Below are 19259 nucleotides of genomic sequence, written 5' to 3'. Positions count from 1 at the left end.
TCCCATTGTAACAATAAAAAAAGTATCAATAAAATAATTATTGGCAAATAAATTGGTGAGTTGAAGCAGCCTCCTTTTGCCTCATCATTTCTCATTTTCAGCCACTTTTTTTTTGAGATGGAGTTTTGCTCTTGTTGCCCAGGCTGGAATACAATGGCACGATCTCGGCTCACTGCAACCTCCGCCCCAGGGTTCAAGCAATTCTCCTGTCTCAGCCTCCCAATCAGCTGGAATTATGGGTGTGTGCCACCACACCTGGCTTTTTTTTGTATTTTTAGTAGAGATGGGGTTTCACCATGTTGGTCAGGCTGGTCTCAAACTCCTGACCTCAAGTGACCCACCTGTCTCAGCCTCCCAAAGTGCTGGGATTAGAGGTATGAGCCACTGTGCCCGGCCTTCTGTCACTCTCTTGTTTTTTGTTTACATATTCCCTAAACAGCCCAAATGGCTATCCTTTGAAACGTGTTGGGGAAACAAGAACAAGCAGTACTTTATTATTTCTCTAAAGTGAGAAACATGGTTCCTCATTTGGGAATCTGAGGACTATAGATGGCAACTATAGAGAAAAGCTGGAATGTAGGAGCAAGTGCTCTTTGCCCCTTTACTTTGCATTTTCTTCATAGCACTTACTGCTATTGGTTTTTTGAGACAAGATCCCACTGTGTTGCCCAGGCTGGAGTTCCAGCTCATTGCAGCGTTGACCTCCTGGACTCAAATGATCCTCCCACTTCAGCCTCCTGAGTAGCTGGGATTACGGGCGAGTGCCACTATGCCTGGCTAATATTAAAATTTTTTGTAGAGATTCACTGTTGCCCAGGCTGGTCTCAAACTCCTGGGCTCAAGCAATCTTTCGGCCTCGGTTTCCTCAAGGGTTAGGTTACAGGCCTGAGCCACTGGACCCCGAACACTTATCAATACTTGACATTATATTTGTCTTTATGTGTTTTCTTCCCTGTAATGTAAACACTGTGAGAACAGGGCTGTTGACTGCTGTGTCCCCAGAACCTAGGACAGCATGTGGTACAAGGGAGGCAGTTGATACTTTTGCATAAATTGAATAATACTTGGGAAAATACCTTCTATGACACTATTCTTGAATTAGTTACTTCATTTTGTCACTGAAGACAAGCTTGCTTCACCAAGAATTGGAACCAATAAGGTAACCTGTAGTGTATTTACTGACCAGATTCTTTGAGCAGGGAGGCAGAATACAATAGAGAATTAGAGATGTTTGCATCCTGGCTGTAACCTCACCAGCTGTACTGCTTGGGATATGTTGCTTTGCTTCTGTCAATAAGATGACAAGAACGGTACCTACTCCTTAGTATTAAATGATTAAGTGTGCTAACAGGGAGAGGGTCAAACGTTTGTTGTTTTATTACACAGCAGGACATCAGGTCTTGCTTTTGTAGCTCCCCATCTCAAAGACAGGGATGGCAAATGTTTCATTCAGGAAAAAAATCCAGGTTGAACAATGGGGCTGCTGGGGCGGGGCCAAGAACATTCTGCTTGAATTAACAGTATTAATGGGCCGGGTGAGGTGGCTGACGCCTGTAATCCCAGCACTCTGGGAGGCCGAGGCGGGTGGATCACCTGAGGTCATACATGGGTGAAAAACCGTCTCTACTAAAAAAACAAAAATTTGCTGGCCGTGGTAGCGGGCGCCTGTAATCCTAGCTACTTGGGAGGCTGAGGCAGGAGAATCGCTTGAACCCAGGAAGCAGAGGTTGCAGTGAGCCGAGACCACGCCATTGCACTCCAGCCTGGGCGACAGAGCGAAACTGTCTCAAAACAAAAACAAAAACAGTATTAATGGAATGTAGTATAACCCTCAAGCCCTACTATTAACACTTGGGGCCGAATCCAGACCCCGTCTTCCCGCTCGGATTCAGAACACCTTCCTGCCTCCCTGCCCCTAGGGCATCAGCTACCTCGGACAGCATCCTTCTGGGAAAATACCGCCACCAGCCCCACCACTGGGAAAGAGTCGGGCAACGCCCCTCCCCTCAGCTAGGGCCTGCCGTTTCCTAGTGCTTGCCCAGCCGCCCTCAGGTCACCTTCACTACCGGGCCAAGGACCCCGTGGGAACTCGCAGCCCTCGCCGCACCGGTTCCTCGCGCATCCATGGAGGGGTGCCTAGAGAGAAGACCTGCATGGCAAAAACCTAAACGAAGAGATGAGAGGCATGGAGAGGAGTAGGACAACAGAAGAAAGATAATAGTGGGAGGAGACGTTAGTTTCCTTTATACCTTTTGTTACTGGCGGTAGCAGGGAAGTTAGAAACGGTTTTAAAACAAATTTCAGACAGGCATTTTCCAAAGGCAAGCCTGGAGCGCACGGATCTGTACAACCGCGGAAGGCCCCGTTTCCGGTCCCTTACGCCTGCGCTCTTGCAGCCAAGAAGGCGGGAGGCTGGAGTAGAGGGAAGGCTGCAACCGGAAGTGAAGGCAGATTTCCCTCCTTCGTCGCTGTTGCTGCCGCCATACGCGCTCTGCCTGCTTAGGTAAGCTTTGGCGTTCGCTACAATCCGTTGCCATCTGCGCTTCTCCGCACCCATCCCGTCACATGAGTCCCTGATACCCTTTTCACAGGCGATCGTCTGGTCTCTGGGGCCTAGTTGGTTCGCTGTTTCCGTAGCTTGCATCCCTTTCGAGAGCAAAGAGCTCTTGGGGGAAGGAAGGGAAGCTAAGGGGGGGCCCAATCCAAGATGGTGTCCTCGGCGCCATTGTATTCGTTTTGCTCCCTTCTTCCAGTGGGGTCTTCTCATATTGGAGGCCTCAGCATCAATGAGAGGCGGCGCTAGGCGTCCCTTGGTCTTGGTATTTGCGGAGGGCGGGGCTCTTATCACCTTCCTTGTCCTTTCTTGAGCCCTTTCTCGGCCCACGGTGGGACTGGGAGGAGGAGCCGGTTTCTGGGCCCAGTTGGATTTTTCTCACCTTGACTTGCCCAAGTTAATTTGGAGTGCCTTCCAAGTGTTTACTATTGGTGTCATTGGATGTTTCTCCAAAAGGAGTCTCACCTTCGTAGCGCAACAGTGATGTGAGACCACTTGGTAAAGATCCTGTTAAAGCTTGGGCGGGGATTGCCTTTCTCTGTCAAGTATTAACTGTTATTGGAGGGTGGAGACATGGATTTTTTGTGTGTGTGTGTGTGGCCGAGCCATTTGTCTTGCACCGCCCCTCCCCCCCCATGCTAATTACACAAGGCTTTCTTAAACAACGGAAGGGAGGATACTGAGAAGTGGGAGGCTGAGAGCTATGGGAGGTGGACGGCGGCCATATGATGTTTTCTTTTCGAAAGATGAGCGCTTTGCGCAGTGATGACCCTCATCTATCACCCTTGACTGATGGCTGCTGAATTAGGCATCCGTAACGGTGGGATTATAATAGGGAAAGCGCAGTCTTCCTTTGAGGACTTGCCAGGACTCTGCTTGTCATCTCCATTTTCGACTTTACTAAGTTATTAATCATATTTTACCTTTTATTATTTATTATATTTCCTCACTGTTACTTTCAGATCAAGAATTTATAAGTTGGTCTTCCCCTTCCAACTTTTCTGGTTTCCGCTACTGTGATTGCTATTCTTGTTGGGAACCTGTGTCCTAACCACTTTCGCTGCTGCTGCTTTTTCTGTTGTTATATTTGGCTTTTCGTTTTTATGTTGTGTATCTGTTTTTCTTTCCATGTAAAAGTTTTCTAGTTTAGGGAAAGTGGGAACTGGGAATGGAAAAGAGGTGGTGAAGGCTCTGCTCGTGATTAAGTCTTGCTTTTTTTTTTTTTTTCCTCCCCTCCCCAGCTCTTCTGTTAGAAATAGTATCTTTATTTTCCTTTGCTGTTCCTCAATCCCCTACTCTTCACCCCTTGTTTTCACCTGTTTTGCGAGAACCCATCCAGATCCCCCTTCCCGTCTTTCCCTGGTCTTCCCCTGCCGGCCCAGTTATGGCAGAGAACGATGTGGACAATGAGCTCTTGGACTATGAAGATGATGAGGTGGAGACAGCAGCTGGGGGAGATGGGGCTGAGGCCCCTGCCAAGAAGGATGTCAAGGGCTCCTATGTCTCCATCCACAGCTCTGGCTTTCGTGACTTCCTGCTCAAGCCAGAGTTGCTCCGGGCCATTGTCGACTGTGGCTTTGAGCATCCGTCAGAAGGTAAATTTTCTCTTGAGCATGTAGTGCTCATTGGGCTCTTTAAGGGTACAATAAAAAGATGTGTTTGTCGTTGCTCAGGTGGTAAAGGTTTATACTTAAGACTAGATCAGGATCAGGTGCAGGGGCTCACGCCTGTAATCCCAGCGCTTTGGGAGGCCAAGGCAGGAGGGGTGGTCACTTGAGCTCGAGTGCAAGAGAAGCCTGGGCAACATAGGAGACTCCTGTCTCTGCAAAACGTTCGGAAATTAAGCAGGCGAAGGTTGAGGCTTCAGTGAGCCGTGATTGCACCACTGTACACCAGCCGGGGTGACAGTGAGGGAAAAAAAAAATCAGGAGATAAATATCAAAAACGATTTTGGATAGAGGAGGATTATACAGGCTTATTCTTTCTTTCGTGATAGCACCAAAGTGCTAATTATCTAAAAGTAGCTTCCAGGTCTGCCATTCATTCTTGTGACTGACTTTTCTTGTCTGCTTATTTTTAATTTTGTCATTTGACTTGTAATTTTAAATTTCCAGAAAGGTCCTGGTTGGACCTGTAGTCTCCCGCTGTTGGGCCAGGCCAACTATGGTCTCTGGAAACCTCTATGATTGGTTTAGAGATGACTGGCTTCTGGGTCAGGTACCAAGTCCTTCATTTTGTCCCGGGTTGTTGTTATGTGACCCGAAGTATGGCAACCTAAGTAGGAGAAATGGTCTTTAGGGGGTATTCAGATGTCATGAATTGTTACAGATTAAGAAAAATAAAGACAGAGCCAGGAGCATTGAAGGTGAGCAGTTGGTAGATGGGAGGAGGCTGTTAGTAGGACTGGGAAGGCGTAGATCTGGAGGAGGCTAAAGCTGGGATGAATTAGGAGAGTCTGATTTTGAGGTGAATATAATTGAGCAGAAGGAGGTAAAAAGGGTCTGGAAGTTGGCAAGAACCAGGTAAATACTAGACTTTGAGAATTGAGTGGTAAGAAATGGGCTTGGCATGATGAAAAAGTTTGTAGAGTTCTCTGGAGACTGAAGTCTAATTTATCTTTTCCCCCCTACTTTCAGTCCAGCATGAGTGCATCCCTCAGGCCATTCTGGGAATGGATGTCCTGTGCCAGGCCAAGTCGGGCATGGGAAAGACAGCAGTGTTTGTGTTGGCCACACTGCAACAGCTGGAGCCAGTTACTGGGCAGGTATATTTGGGGAGAGTGCTGGGGAGGGGATTTTGGTTAGGACTATGAGGGAAGGGTGTTTCTGTCCTAGCTACATGATGCTTGCGGAGCTATGAGCATGTGACCTCGGTTACCCTTGACAACCTGACAGCTGTGGGAAATGTTCTGTCCAAGCATGGGGTTTGTGATTTAGATCACAGAATTGAAGTCATTTATGATCGGCCCAGGTGTGTTTTTGTCACAGTTACTTCCCTAGAGGGGATGAAGAAGGGCTGCACTCACGGTATGTTTCGGTCTACTTCCTGCCTAAGGTGTCTGTGCTGGTGATGTGTCACACTCGGGAGTTGGCTTTTCAGATCAGCAAGGAATATGAGCGCTTCTCTAAATACATGCCCAATGTCAAGGTAAGCCGAGGTAAAGAGACCTGAGAGTGAGGGTGTGGCAAGTTGGAGGGATAAGAAACTTGTAGGCCAGTAGTCTCTTTAATTTTGGAGAAGTTGCCGGGCGCGGTGGCTCACGCCTGTAATCCCAGCACTTTGGGAGGCCGAGGTGGGCGGATCACGAGGTCAGGAGATCGAGACCATCCTGGCTAACACAGTGAAACCCTATCTCTACTAAAAATACAAAAAAATTAGCCGAGCATAGCGGCGGGCGCCTGTAGTCCCAGCTACTCGAGAGGCTGAGGCAGGAGAATGGCGTGAACCCGGGAGGCGGAGCTTAGAGCGAGCCGAGATCGCGCCACTGCACTCCAGCCTGGGGGCAGAGCGAGACTCAGTCTCAAAAAAAAAAAATTTTTTTTTTGGAGAAGTTTTAGGTTGCCATGATTTAACAGTGTTAAGATCCTATGTAACAGGAGGATTTGTAATTGGGCTATGGATGATGCTTAACCAAGACCACTCTTTTCTTACTGCTTTATACTGACTTTGAATTCTATCAGTTTGATAATTTTGGAGTGTGTGGCAGAGAAAGCCAGAAACTTTAAAACAGCTCCAGGGCTATGTGAAAATTGAGGATTCTGGCCAAGTGTGCAGTGGCTTACACCTGTAATCTCAGCACTTTGGGAGGCCAAGGCGTGGATCATTTGAGGTCAGGAGTTCGAGACCAGTGTGGCCAATGCGATGAAACCCTGTCTCTACTAAAAATGCAAAAATTAGCCGGGCGTGGTGGCACACACCTGTAGTCCCACCTACTTGGGAGGCTGAGGCAGGAGAATCGCTTGAACCCATGAAGCAGAGGTTATAGTGAGCTGAGATTGTGCCACTACACTCCAGCCTGGGTGACAGAGTGAGACTCCCATCTCAAAAAAAAAATCTGATTGAAGTTAAGCATTTTTGGCAATCATCCTTCATAGGTGACGCTGTATCTCGTTACGCCACAAATTGGGTTGACTTATGTTAGTTATTTTTATTTTTATTTATTTGTTTTGAGATGGAGTCTTGCTGCGTCCCCTGGGCTGTGAGTGTAGTGGTGCAATCTCAGCTCACTGCAACCTGCGCCTCCCAGGTTCAAGTGATTCTCCTGCTTCAACCCCCTGAGTGGCTGGGACTACGGTGTGCCATCATACCCGGCTAATTTTTTTTTTTTTTGGTAGCGACAGGGTTTCGCCATGTTGGCCAGGCTGGTCTCGAACTCTTGACCTCAAGTGATCCACCCATCTCAGCCTCCCAAAGTGCTGGGATTACAGGTGTGAGCCACTGCGCCTGGCCTCATTAGTGATTTTAGGTTTACCATAGGATTAGTATCGTGACAGTCTGATTCCATGGTCATTCTTTTCCCCCTTGAAACTAGAGTTTCTGGTGTTATTTGGCACTGCACCAAGGCCCAGATCCCTAACCAACTATTCATCTAATGGTTTTAACATGAAGTGATAATATTTCGCCCAAAGCAGTAATTTCATGGGGTTTGTATGAAGGAGTTTGAGATTCTGGGTTTATTTAGGAAAACTTAATGTTCCATGTGTTTTTTTTTTGTGGTACTTTACACTAATCTGGTAATTTCTTGCTGTCCTTATTTATTTATTTTTTATTTTTTGAGATGGAGTCTTGCCCTTCATCTAGGCTGGAGTACAGTGGCTCAATCTCGCCTCACTGCAATCTCCACTGCCTGCATTCAAGCGATTCTCCTTCCTCAGCCTCCTGGCTAAGTTTTGTAGTTTTTGTATTTTAGTAGTAATTTTGTAAATATTGTATTTTAGAAGAGATGGGGTTTCACCATGTTGGCCAGGCTGGTCTTGAACTCCTGGCTTCAAGTGATCCACCTGCCTCGACCTCCCAAACTGCTGGGATTACAGGCGTGAACCACCGGGCCTGGCTTTATTTTATTTATTTATTTATTTAGAGACGGAGTATCACTCTTGTTGCCCAGGCTGGAGTACAGTGGTGAGATCTTGGTTCACCGCAGCCTCTGCCTCCTGAGTAGCTGGAGTTATAGGCATGCACCACCGCACCTGACTCCTTTATTTTTTAAATGAAGCCTGGCCTCATAAATGAAGGAAGACGGTTAGATTAAGTCAGAAGAACTGAATTATTGTCCTGACTGCTCCGACTAGCTATGTAACTTTAGGCAGTCACCCTCAGTGTTTGGTGGGGGGACATAAAATTTCTAAATTAGGTGACCTCTAAAGTTCGTTTTAGTTTTGAAACATGCTAAACATTGGTTTAGCTCAAGCAGTGGGAACTCTGGGGGGATTAGACTCTTTCCTTCCTCTTTTTTGAGACTCTTTGCTCCTGGCTCTCGGCAGGTTGCTGTTTTTTTTGGTGGTCTGTCTATCAAGAAGGATGAAGAGGTGCTGAAGAAGAACTGCCCGCATATCGTCGTGGGGACTCCAGGCCGTATCCTAGCCCTGGCTCGAAATAAGAGCCTCAACCTCAAACACATTAAACATTTTATTTTGGATGAATGTGATAAGATGCTTGAACAGCTCGGTGAGTGGCAGTGCTGGGACTTGGCTAATGCTGGGGAGTTGTTCTTTGGAGCCAAATGATGTTTATTTGAAACAGGAGCGCCTCAGTGCAAGGACGACTCTTATCTATCACCCATGACTGATGGCTCTGGGTTCCCTGGTTGGTCTTTGTTATGCTTTTAAGCACAGTAAAGGATGTCATCTATCATCTTTTATGATTTTTGTTGTTAACCTTTGAGAATAGGAGACTTTGGTAATTTTAGGCATAAGTCATCACCACCACCACCGTTTTCATTATGGATTCCTATACTGGGAGTCATAGGGGAGATTCTAAACTAAAAGAGAAGACAGTACCCTTCTGGCATCTCCAGCACAGCATTTACAGTCAGAATTTATAGCTGAATCAGTTTCTAGACTCAGGTGTGGGATTCATGGAGAGAGAGTGGCAGTTCGTGTGGTGTGGTATTCTAGTGTGCCAAGTGGGGTTAATGGAAGTTTTTTCTGTAAGAATTGAATTTCGGTGAGTGAGTGTGGGGTTGGACATAGGCCCCATAAGTCATTACAAATGGTCTTTGGCAATTCAGTATGGTGAGATATAAAGGTGGGCTCCAGGTAGCAATGTCATATTTGCCGGACTTGATAAAAAAGTGATCCAGAGAGTCATACATGGATTCTGATATCTGGAATGTAATACATGCTTGATACTTGTAGTCTGCTGAGGGCTGGCTGGGGCTTGGACAGGAAAGGATTGGGAGAAGGGCCTGTAAAGCATGTTTCGAAGGCCTTTAGAGCCTCTGCACTGGGCTTTGTCCCCGTTTTATAGTTGGGAACTTTGGGGTTTTATCTTTATTTCTTGCTTGGTTAAAACGAACAGCTGGAATCTGATCCTAATTCTTGATTCCAAGTCCATTGCTCTTTCCATTGTGTTATTACTATTTCCAGCAATCTTCATCTCACTGGAACGTCTACCTCTAATCTTTGTTTATCATACTTGCTTATTCTCTCCTACAATTTTTTTCTTGTTCTTGTAGACATGCGTCGGGATGTCCAGGAAATTTTTCGCATGACCCCCCACGAGAAGCAGGTCATGATGTTCAGTGCTACCTTGAGCAAAGAGATCCGTCCAGTCTGCCGCAAGTTCATGCAAGATGTAAATACCCTTCTACCTTCTCTCCCTCCACTCCCCGCCCGCTGCCTCCTCCCCTTCCTCGCCCTCTTCCTCAGACTCCCTTGTCATTCAAGTGCCAAGAAGGCGGCTTGTGCCCAACTGGGAGTAATGACTCCTTGAAGAGACATACAGAAGCAGAGACAGCTAGTGTTAGGGTCTGCGCGGGTGCCAGGGAAACTCCGGAAGACTTGGTCGGGTTAATGTGAGAGCGGGTAGTGTTCGACTTTTTCAAAAATCGCAACATTTTTGAACCTCTTCTCCCTTTGGGGGAGGGCAGAATTTTTCTGCCCTACCACCCACCCATCGTCTCTTACGTGCCCCCTACAGCCACGCACTGTCAAGGTGGCGTCGAGCACACAGCTGGAGCCTTCTGCTCACCAAAACTCCTACTTTCCGGTGGCAGGAGAGCAAGAGAGGGACAGACAGATGGCAGGGCATGTCCAAAAGAAGAACATCAGCACAAATGAATCCTCCCCTTCCCCACCTCCAGGGGTGGGGGCCTTTGGCACCTCAATCCCCGATACCCTACTCCTTCCCACCCACATCTCCTTGCACCCATCTGGAACCTCGGTTGATGTGAGCCGGCAACAGAGAAGCACCGTGGCGCGGCGAGGGAATGCGGACGGCACCCAGCGGTGGATGGCGGCAGCGGAGGCCGCGGGGAAACCTGACCAGGAAGCTGAGGACCAAACCAGCCTCTTTTTCCGTTCCCGGTTTTTTTCCTGAACCCAACGCGTGCCGTGCCCCGTTTCCCCCCATATGTGTTGGGGAGGGGTGTCCTCAATGGGGTGGTAGATTTTTTTTTTCCTTAAAAATTTTTTTTGTTTTTTTTAATACTCAGAGGAGAGGGACATAGGAAAGGTAAAGTGGATGTAATCGGGTGGGTGTTAGGGTTTGGGGCTAGGTGGGGCCAATTGCATAAGCAGTGGAGTGTGTTCTCCCTGCAGTGTTCTTTCCCGTGGGATGATAACTCTTTAGCTTTATTTGGGGCTAGAATGAGATTTGAAGAAGGCCATGGAACTTCTCTTTAGAAAGCCTGCCTTGCCTGGGCCTGGTGGCTCACCTCTAATCCCAGTGCTTTGGGAGGCCAAGATGGGAGGATTGCTTGAGCCCAGGAATTTGAGACTAGCCTGGGCAGTGTAGTAAGACTTTGTCTCTACCAGAAAAACCAGGCGTGGTGGCGCATGCCTGTGGTCCCAGCTACTTGGGAGGCCGAGGCAGGAGGGTTTGCTTGAGCTCGGGACACGGAGGCGGCAGTAAGCTGTAATTGTGCCACTGTACTCCAGCCTGGGTGATAGAGTAAGACCCTGTATCAAAACAAAACCTGCCTTTTGGGATTGGGCTTCTGTTTTTTCCCATGACACACCCATCCTTTCCTATTTTGTCCTCTGGGTCTTCATATTAACTATCTTCCCCCAGAGTAGCACAAAAGTGTTAGGAAAGTTGGGCTTTGGAGTTGTGGTAATTTCTGTCTTTGTTACTTTCCTCCCCTTCAGGGGGTTTTTAAATTTTAAAGATGAATGCAGTGAGGTATAGTGGTGTGTGCCTGTAGTCCCAGCTATTCGGGAGACTGAAGCAGGAGGATCACTTGAGCCCAGGAATTTGAGGCTATAATGTGCTATGATTGTGCCAGTGAATAGCCACTGCACTCCAACCTGGGCAACATGGTGAGATCCTGTCCCTTAAAAGCATATCTGCCTGCTCTGAATTTGGTTTTTTAATACCACTTACTGATACCTTCCCTGTAAACCTGTAGATGGTTTAATTCTTAGTGAAGAGACCAGTCTCATCTAAAATTATCCTGTTGTGGTCTGACAGCAAGTTACTTATCTTGAGCAATTTTTGTTTCCCCTTAAGTGGCATTTTGACTGTCCATTGCAGTGTTTCTGATCTTAAAATTGACGTCCACTTTCCTAATGTATACGAGATTCTCTTAGTTGAAGTAGGAGAATCAAATGGAGCAGTTGTCCTGCCCCCACCCCATGTTCTTACAAGCAACTGTGATGGAGTTATTCTGACCTTGAGTCACTGCCTCCCATCATTTCCCAGATGTTTGGGCCTTGCTCTCCCTTTGAGAATCATCTCCCATATTTTTTCTTTCTTCTCCCACCTCTATTTGACGTAATGGCATCTGTGCCATTGGGTGGTTTCACTGCTCCTTTACTTCATTTGCAGTTTCTTTCCCACGATAGTTTTTAGTTGGGCAGTCTTAAAACCCATCTGATAGGAAGGAAATTAGATGTAATGTGAGAGAGACCACAGTAAAATACGGGTAGTTTTGGGAGTGGGGTGGGGTTTTCAATCTTCTCTTTCCTCCCCATCCCCCCATGGGGTGTATTGGAGATCAGCTTCCTCCACCCCCCCAGGTTTAACCCCCCCACTCTGCCCTCCTCCCGTTCCCCACCCCTTCCTCCCCCCCCAGCCAATGGAGATCTTCGTGGATGATGAGACGAAGTTGACGCTGCATGGGTTGCAGCAGTACTACGTGAAACTGAAGGACAACGAGAAGAACCGGAAGCTCTTTGACCTTCTGGATGTCCTTGAGTTCAACCAGGTCAGTTACACGTCCAGTAGGGGGATGAGCATTGGAGCACTCCAGCTGTAGCAGAAACCTGGATATTAAGTACACTTTTACTGAGGAAATCACATGTGTGATGTGGGAGAGAATTCTGAGGGTATAAACATTAGGGGCTGAGCATGAGTAAGGTGGAAGCTGCTTTTCTATTCTGTGGTTGGCATGGATATGTATGTTCTCAATAACCTCAAGGAAAATAAACTTCAAAAGTTAAGATCCTTGGCCAGGTACGGTGGCTTATGTGTGTAATCCCAGCACTTTGGGAGACTGAGGCAGGTGGATCAGTTGAGCCCAGGAGTTCGAGACCAGTCTGGGCAACATGGCGAAACTTCATCACTACCAAAGAAGAAAAAGTTAGCCAGGTGTGGCGGTGTGTGCCTGTAGCCCCAGATACTCTGGTGGCTGAGGTGGGAGGATAGCTTGGGCCCAGGAGATTGAGGCTGCATTGAACTATGATTGCATTACTGTGCTCCAGCTTGGGCAATAGAGTGAGACCTTGACTCCAAAAGTCCTTGAAAGGTTTTAGGAAGCTGTTAAAGGCTTGAAACAATTTGGGGGGCATGTTAGGGTTCTTAAATGTTTAATTCCTCTAATTGCTTATTCAAGAGAAGCATTTCTGACTAGGTGCAGGGCAGTGGCTCATGCCCATAAATTCCAGTACTTTGGGAGGCTGAGGCAGGAACATCGCTTGAGCCCAGGACTTCAAGACCAGCATGGGAAACAGAGAGATGCCCATCTCTACAAATAGTAAAAAAAAAAAAAAAAAAAAAAAAAAAGTAGCTGGGTGTGGTGGTGTGCACCTGTGGTCCCAGCTACTTGGGATGCTGAGGTGGAAGGATCTCTTGAGCCCAGGAGGTGTAGGCTGCAGTGACCCACGATTGCACCACTGCACTCCAGTCTGGGGGACAGAGTGAGACCCCATGTCAAAAAAGTGTTTCATTAATATACTTGTGAGTGGCCTATTTGCACTTCAAACTACTTTCTAGAATTAGGACAGCTCCCTTAGGATTAATGTTTTGGTGAGCAGGAATATCAGTTACCCCTCCAGATCTTAATTCTAGCTTTTATCACTTTTTCACGAGGTGATCTCATCCTTTTCTCCTACCATGTCTGGCAGTTTTGGTTTCTGAACTTTGTGCTACCTCAGAGGCCAGCCTCCCTATGGAAAAATCAGGGCTAAAATAAAGTTATATTTCCTCTTCTGCTCTAAATACATAGTGGGGGAATAAGAGAGATGAAGAGGAATTCCTGAGAACGTAATTAGTAGAAACTCCTCTCTCCCATGTAATGTCTCTCACACACTATGGACCCCTATTCCCCCAATTCGCGACCCCCCCACCTCCCCACCCCACAACAGGTGGTGATCTTTGTGAAGTCTGTGCAGCGGTGCATTGCCTTGGCCCAGCTACTGGTGGAGCAGAACTTTCCAGCCATTGCCATCCACCGTGGGATGCCCCAGGAGGAGAGGTGAGTTGAAGATGGGAAAGATATTTTGCGTCTTTGGGAGAAAAAGACAGTTGAGAGAAGGGCATCTCAACATTTTAAAAATTTCCTTTCTCACAAAGGCTTTCTCGGTATCAGCAGTTTAAAGATTTTCAACGACGAATTCTTGTGGCTACCAACCTATTTGGCCGAGGCATGGACATCGAGCGGGTGAACATTGCTTTTAATTATGACATGCCTGAGGATTCTGACACCTACCTACATCGGGTAAACCCCACAGGCTGAAGAAATCCCACTCTCCCATTCCCTTTTTTTCTATTTGTACATCTTCATCCCTGCCTCTGGGTCTCTTTCCTCTTTGATCTTCCAGTGCTACCCTCTGTCTCCTTCCAGGTGGCCAGAGCAGGCCGGTTTGGCACCAAGGGCTTGGCTATCACATTTGTGTCCGATGAGAATGATGCCAAGATCCTCAATGATGTGCAGGATCGCTTTGAGGTCAATATTAGTGAGCTGCCTGATGAGATAGACATCTCCTCCTACAGTGAGTCCTGATCTCATGAAACCCTTTAGGTCCTCCCTGTTGCTTAGTGTGTATGTCCTAAATCCCATCATTTAGATCATTGGCACCTGATGCATAATGGACACTTGACTGGTTCATGCCCCCTGGTCTTTGATGCTGTGTTGGGATGCTTTCCTGACCTTTATGTGGGGTGTCTGTCTTCTCTCATCATATTACATCCCTTCCCTCACCCCCACGTCTGTCCTCTGAACCCACACAGTACACCAGCATCTGCATGTGTGCTGTGTGTTCCTGCCTCGCTTTCCCCTTTTCATGCCTTATTCTGACCATGCTATGTTTTCTTCTTAGTTGAACAGACACGGTAGAAGACTCGCCCATTCTGGAATGTGACCGTCTGTCCCTCAGGAGAGGACACCAGGGTGGGGGTGAAGGAGACACTACTGCCCCCACCCCTGACAGCCCCCACCCCATGGCTTCCATCTTTTGCATCACCACCACTCCTGAACGCCCATTTCTGATTTGTCAGAATTTTTTTAACAAAACTAAAAATGAAACACACGTGTCTGTGGTATCTGTAAGTGCTTCGTCCCTTTATTGCGTTTGGGGTGAGGTGTTTTAGGGCATGGTCCAGGGTAAATTCCTGTAAGGCCTGGGTGCCCTGCCTGCTGTGAGATTAAAGGGGAATGGGACTAAGACTGCAGAGCCCTGGCTCCCCCACTACCTGGCAATTGCCCGCGATTTGTGGGGGTCTCTTCCACTTTCTCTGGTCTGGGAGAGGCTGGGGAGTCTCTGATCCCGCGGCTGCTGGTGGGCGGCACACGGATTTTCAGTGCCAGAGGGTGCTATGGGCACCAGGGGAAGCTTAGATGCCTCCTCCCAGGCTCTCTCGGTGCCTCCTCATCTGTTCCTTCAGCTTCTGGATCTTGAGCACCAGGGCTTGGGCCTCCCAGGCTCCCTCCTGCCCTTCCAGGAGGGCCTGGTATAGCTCCAGCTGCTGTTCCAGCAACTCTTCAGCTTGGGCCAGCTCAGCTGTGCGGTGGATCCCGGGGCCCTGGTGAGGGAATTAGGGGAGGGAGCATCAGCCAGGGCAGGGGGCTGAGGCCCTGGGAAGCTTTGTTGCAGGCTTTGGGCTGGAAGTGAGAAATTCCACCTTGCCTATCCGTTTTTGACCTGGTCCTTATTTAGGACGCCTGTATTGAGAAGCCCAGGTAGGTCCCTGTCTTGGGCATAGGCCTTTGGGGGGCAGATAGAGTTTCCTGGCCCAGGGGCCGTAACTGGCTTCCTTGAACAAGGATATGGGGTCATTGGAAGGAGGATCGGCCGCTCCTCCCCACTAAGAAATAATTAACTGTTACGTGAAGGGGAATAGGTCCTGTTCAAGGACTTTGTGGACTGTGCTGCTGTGGGTGGGGGTGGGGGAGAGCCCTGCAGTCCGGGCTGGGGGAGGGGAGGAGAGGAGCTGGTAGCTGAATTTAGGAAAAGAGCTGCAGGGGTAGGCATGGTGTGGGGTGGTGCAGGGTGGGATTGAGGGTTTTTTTTCCACACCCCAGTACAAATTCTCACACCCTCTTCCTACCTGTGGTGCCACTTACCCTGGGAGTGGATGTCATCTTCCCATTGCCTCTGGAGCTGGTCTGCTCTTCCATGCTTGCCTTGGGGTTTTGGGAGCAGCACCCACGGGAGCCCTGGGGTGCCAGGGACCAGGAGGGCAGGAGGAGGCGAAGGAAATGGCAGCGAGAGAGCCAGGGCAGAGGGGGGACCATGGCGGGTGACCTGGCAGAGAGCTGTGTGAGCTGCCCAACAGCCACCAGGAACTGGTTCCCTCCAGGCCTTGGCCTCACTTCAGTGCCTGGCCCTGCCCAGGCCCCGGCCCCCAGCCCTGCCCCTGCCTCTGTCCCGCTCTGCCCCCACCTCTCTCCCAGCCTGGCCCCAGACAGAGTCCAGGAACAACTCCTGTTCCTGATGTGAAAAATGTTCCTGCCAGTTTAGGCAGAACTTGCTTTAGAGCACTGCCCAGCCTACCACAGGTCTGTGATTTTTTTTTTTTGTAATCTAGTGTTTATTAGGTAGAGTATTACACCTTTTCCAAGCTGCATGGCGAGAACCACCAGTAGTGTGGTAGAACTTACAGCCCTTTCCAAGGCCATGGCTCTCTTGGCCTGCAGATGTCAGCCCACACATCTCCCTGTGCTTGTTGTGGACCACTGGGTGTCAGGTTTCCTTCTGACAGTGTTATGGAATGCATCAACTAGGATAAACTCAAAAACTTTGTATGTGGAATCTTTAACCAGCCCAGTGAGAATTCAGGACTCAGAGCCCCACAGTGGCATCCAGCTTGCTCTTCTGAGCTAACTAGCTGGTTAACACCATGATAGGCTTGCTGTTAAGTTGCATTCTTAGGAACTGGATTTTCGGCCACCACGGCGCTTCTATATAATGTAACCTTGCTTGGCTGTAGCCCAGTAGCGTTTTACTGGGCTGGGTGGGGCGGGGAGGGGATCCCTGTGGAGAGCAGAGAGCTGGTGGTACCGCCAGCAACGGACCCTCAGAAGAAAGCTCATGACATCAGACTGTTTCTTCATAGCTCCTGGATGTACTTGTATGCACCATCTTGGTTTACCCAGTGGCTGCTGCCAGACAGAAAGGAAAGGCTACCACAGGTCTTGCGTCTTTTTTTTTTTTTTTTTCTTTTGAGACAGTCTCACTCTGTCGCCCAGGCTGGAGTGCAGTGGCACAATCTGGGCTCGCTGCAAGCTCCGCCTCTCTGGTTCACACCATTCTCCTGCCTCAGCCTCCTGAGCAGCTGGGACTACAGGTGCCCGCCACCATGCCTGGCTAATTTTTTGTATTTTTAGTGGAGATGGGGTTTCACCGTGTTAGCCAGGATGGTCTCCATCTCCTGACCTCGTGATCCGCCCATCTTGGCCTCCCAAAGTGCTGGGATTACAGGCGTGAGTCACTGCACCCGGCATGTCTTTTTCTTTTCTTAACACTATCTTTTCTCACTTCACTCTGCAAGGTGGGAATTACATCCCTGGTTTGCACCTGAGGAAATTGGCTCAGATGGTTTCATTCAGCACTCACTGGGGAAGTGTCTGTTGGGGGCAGCTCTAGGCTGGATGTGCTCGAGGGTCCACAGCTGGTTGTTGGTAGGGCCTGGAGGGTTCATGTCCAGGTCCACCTGACTTGAAAGCTCATCCTGACCTTGCTTAAGTGCTGATTCCCCTTTGCAGATGTACCTTTTTATTGTGCTTCCCTTTATTGCTTTTTGCAGACGCTGTTTTTTATTTAGGGATTGGAGGCTTGTGGCAACCCTGTGTCAAGCACATCAAGCAGGTCTGTTGATGCTATTTTTCCAACAGCAGACAGACATCATGTCTCTGTGTCACACTGTGGAATTCTCAAAATGTTTCAAGCTTTTTCTTTATTATACTTGTTACAGTGACCTGTAACTATTGTGATTGTTTTGGGACACCATGAGCAATGCTCATATAAGACAGCAAACTTAATGGAAAAATGTGTGTATTGTGACTGCTTCGCCAACTGGCCATTCTCCCGACTCTGTTTTCTGGGCCTCCCTATTCCCTGAGGCACAATAATATTGAAAGGAATAATCCATGCGGCAAAAGGCAAACGTCATTGTCTTATTTTAAGAAGTTGTCAAAGCAGCCTTCAGCAACCATGCCCCTGATCCATGGAGGCAAGACCCTCCCCCAGCAGAAAGATCAGGATTAGCTGAAGCCTCAGATGATGGTTAGCATTTGTTTAACAATAAAATATTTTAAATTAAAGTATATGGCCAGGCACTGTGGCTCACACCTGTAATCCCAGCACTTTGGGAGGCTGAGGCGGGTGGATAACTTGAGGTCAGGAGTTCAAGATTAGCCTGGCCAACATGGTGAAACCTCATCTGTACTAAAAATACAAAAATTAGCTGGGCATGGTGATGGGCACCTGTAGTTCCAGCTACTTGGATGGCTCAGCAGGAAATGGCTTAAACCCAGGGGGCGGAGGTTGCAGTGAGCCAAGATTGTGCCACTGCACTCCAGCTTGGGTGACAGAGCGAGACTCCGTTAAGTATACACAGTTTTTTGGACACAATGCTACTGTACACTTAACAGACTACAATATAGTACAAACATAACTTTTATGCACAATAGGAAACTAAAACGTTTGTGTGACTCACTTTGTTGCCATGGTCTGGAGACAAATCTGCAGTATCTCCAAGGTATGCCTGTGATTTCCCCTTCCCTCTTCTTGCTGGCCCAGAATGACCTTGTTTCTTGCCCCTGCCTAGCCCTGCATGCTGTAAGGGTTTGCCTTCTCTGGTAGGTCTGGGCACTTTGTATCCCTTGTAACTTTGGCTCCTGGGATATGACACTGGTACAGGCCTCAAGTTCTGTTCGACGAGTGAGCCTCCCCCCCCATACCTCCTGAACTAGAACCAAAGTCCTGTGCACACACCGTGCATGTGTGAGTCTGTGTAGAGATGTCAGCTTCCTGCAGGGTGTTCTGAAGGGGTGTCCTGTTGTTACTGGAGGGCATAGCCACAGGCCCAGAAGCAGGGGTGGCTGAGAAGGGAGTGGCTGGTCCCAATTTTGATCATCTAGGAACAGGAAGGTCCTTAGAAAACCATGCCCCAGAAGGCAGGATTGCTGGAGAGTGGACAGCTATTAGCCAGCTTACTATCTGGATATCACTCTGCATTGGGAGGGAAGATGGCCTCTGCCATGGTGTAGGAGTCCAGGAACCAGGCCGGGAGGCCTTCCCAGCAGTCAGTGCTTCTCATAGTTGCAGGCCAAAGCACCTTTAGATGAGGCCAAAGACTTTACATTCCTCATTAGCTGACTTTTTCCCACTTAAGTGGGAAAAGAACCCAGAACCTTTGTAAAAGGTTTAGGGGAGAAGGGCTTTCCCTCTTGTATCTTAGTGATAAGGTTATGCATGATTTATACTTTAATTGCAATGTGCACACAGCTGAAGTCTTAATTATTAGAATATAAGAGCCCCAAACTACTGTTGTTATAGATAAGTGAAACTATGCAGTATATGGTTAAACAATCCACAACCAATTAACATTGAAAATTGGCCAGGCGTGGTTGGCTCACACCTGTAATCCCAGCACTTTGGGAGGCCAAGGCAGGTGGATCACTTAAGGTCAGGAGTTCAAGACTAGCCTGGCAAACATGGTGAAATCCCGTCTCTAGTAAAAATACAAAAAATTAGCTAAGCATGATGGTAGCCACCTGTAATCCCAGCTACTCAGGAGGCTGAGGCTGGAGAATTGCTTGAACCTGGGAGGTTGCAGTGAGCTGAGATCGTGAAATTGCACTCCAGCCCGGGTGACAGAGCAC

The 19259-nt window shown here is 48.3% G+C and overlaps 3 protein-coding genes, 2 non-coding genes and 1 pseudogene across 6 annotated transcripts in view; 4 read left to right on the top strand and 2 right to left on the bottom strand.

Annotated features, from left to right (window-relative positions):
• ATP6V1G2 (ATPase H+ transporting V1 subunit G2) overlaps positions 1-52 on the top strand; it is a 2350-nt gene extending 2298 nt beyond the window's left edge. The window contains exon 3 of the mRNA XM_031935666.1: positions 1-52. This exon is cut by the window's left edge and continues 1001 nt beyond it. The gene's annotated coding sequence lies outside the window, so the exon portion shown is untranslated.
• DDX39B (DExD-box helicase 39B) overlaps positions 1-14479 on the top strand; it is a 16542-nt gene extending 2063 nt beyond the window's left edge. Inside the window, exons 3-13 of one of the 2 annotated variants that reach the window (XM_026448112.2) lie at positions 2305-2503; positions 3796-4149; positions 5191-5318; positions 5609-5701; positions 8038-8221; positions 9231-9349; positions 11790-11921; positions 13300-13409; positions 13508-13652; positions 13779-13926; positions 14254-14479. In XM_026448112.2, coding sequence (XP_026303897.1) covers positions 3939-4149; positions 5191-5318; positions 5609-5701; positions 8038-8221; positions 9231-9349; positions 11790-11921; positions 13300-13409; positions 13508-13652; positions 13779-13926; positions 14254-14270 — 1287 coding nt within the window. In that variant the 5' untranslated portion in view covers positions 2305-2503; positions 3796-3938 and the 3' untranslated portion in view covers positions 14271-14479. Of the gene's footprint in view, positions 1-2304; positions 2504-3795; positions 4150-5190; positions 5319-5608; positions 5702-8037; positions 8222-9230; positions 9350-9694; positions 10229-11789; positions 11922-13299; positions 13410-13507; positions 13653-13778; positions 13927-14253 lie in introns of those variants that run through there. The other variant, XR_002725642.3, reaches the window with a different exon arrangement.
• LOC111523956 lies at positions 3275-3352 on the top strand. The gene has a single exon (XR_002725647.1). It is a non-coding gene; the product is annotated as a small nucleolar RNA SNORD83 (small nucleolar RNA).
• Positions 8272-8347, top strand: LOC111523957. Its single transcript, XR_002725648.1, has one exon. It is a non-coding gene; the product is annotated as a small nucleolar RNA SNORD83 (small nucleolar RNA).
• MCCD1 (mitochondrial coiled-coil domain 1) lies at positions 14473-15695 on the bottom strand. The gene is made up of 2 exons (XM_023188912.3): positions 15498-15695; positions 14473-14956 (listed from the first exon to the last, which is right to left on the bottom strand). Exons 1-2 carry the CDS (start codon positions 15666-15668, stop codon positions 14768-14770), a joined length of 360 nt encoding a protein of 119 aa, XP_023044680.2. The 5' UTR covers positions 15669-15695; the 3' UTR covers positions 14473-14767.
• Positions 15696-15957: 262 nt separating this feature from the next.
• Positions 15958-19259, bottom strand: part of LOC113219906 — a 14133-nt pseudogene continuing 10831 nt past the window's right edge.

Source organism: Piliocolobus tephrosceles, chromosome 5 (genome assembly GCF_002776525.5).
Source record: "Piliocolobus tephrosceles isolate RC106 chromosome 5, ASM277652v3, whole genome shotgun sequence".
Classification (NCBI taxonomy): Eukaryota; Metazoa; Chordata; class Mammalia; order Primates; family Cercopithecidae; genus Piliocolobus; species Piliocolobus tephrosceles.
This window is presented reverse-complemented; position numbering and strand designations above follow the sequence as displayed.

Excerpts from the sequence above, each read along its gene's own strand:
- MCCD1 (XM_023188912.3), bottom strand. The coding sequence starts at position 15,668 with ATGGTCCCCCCTCTGCCCTGGCTCTCTCGCTGCCATTTCCTTCGCCTC. Across the intron at positions 14,957-15,497 it reads AGATGACATCCACTCCCAGG|GGCCCCGGGATCCACCGCAC; the intron begins GTAAGTGGCACC and ends TTCCCTCACCAG.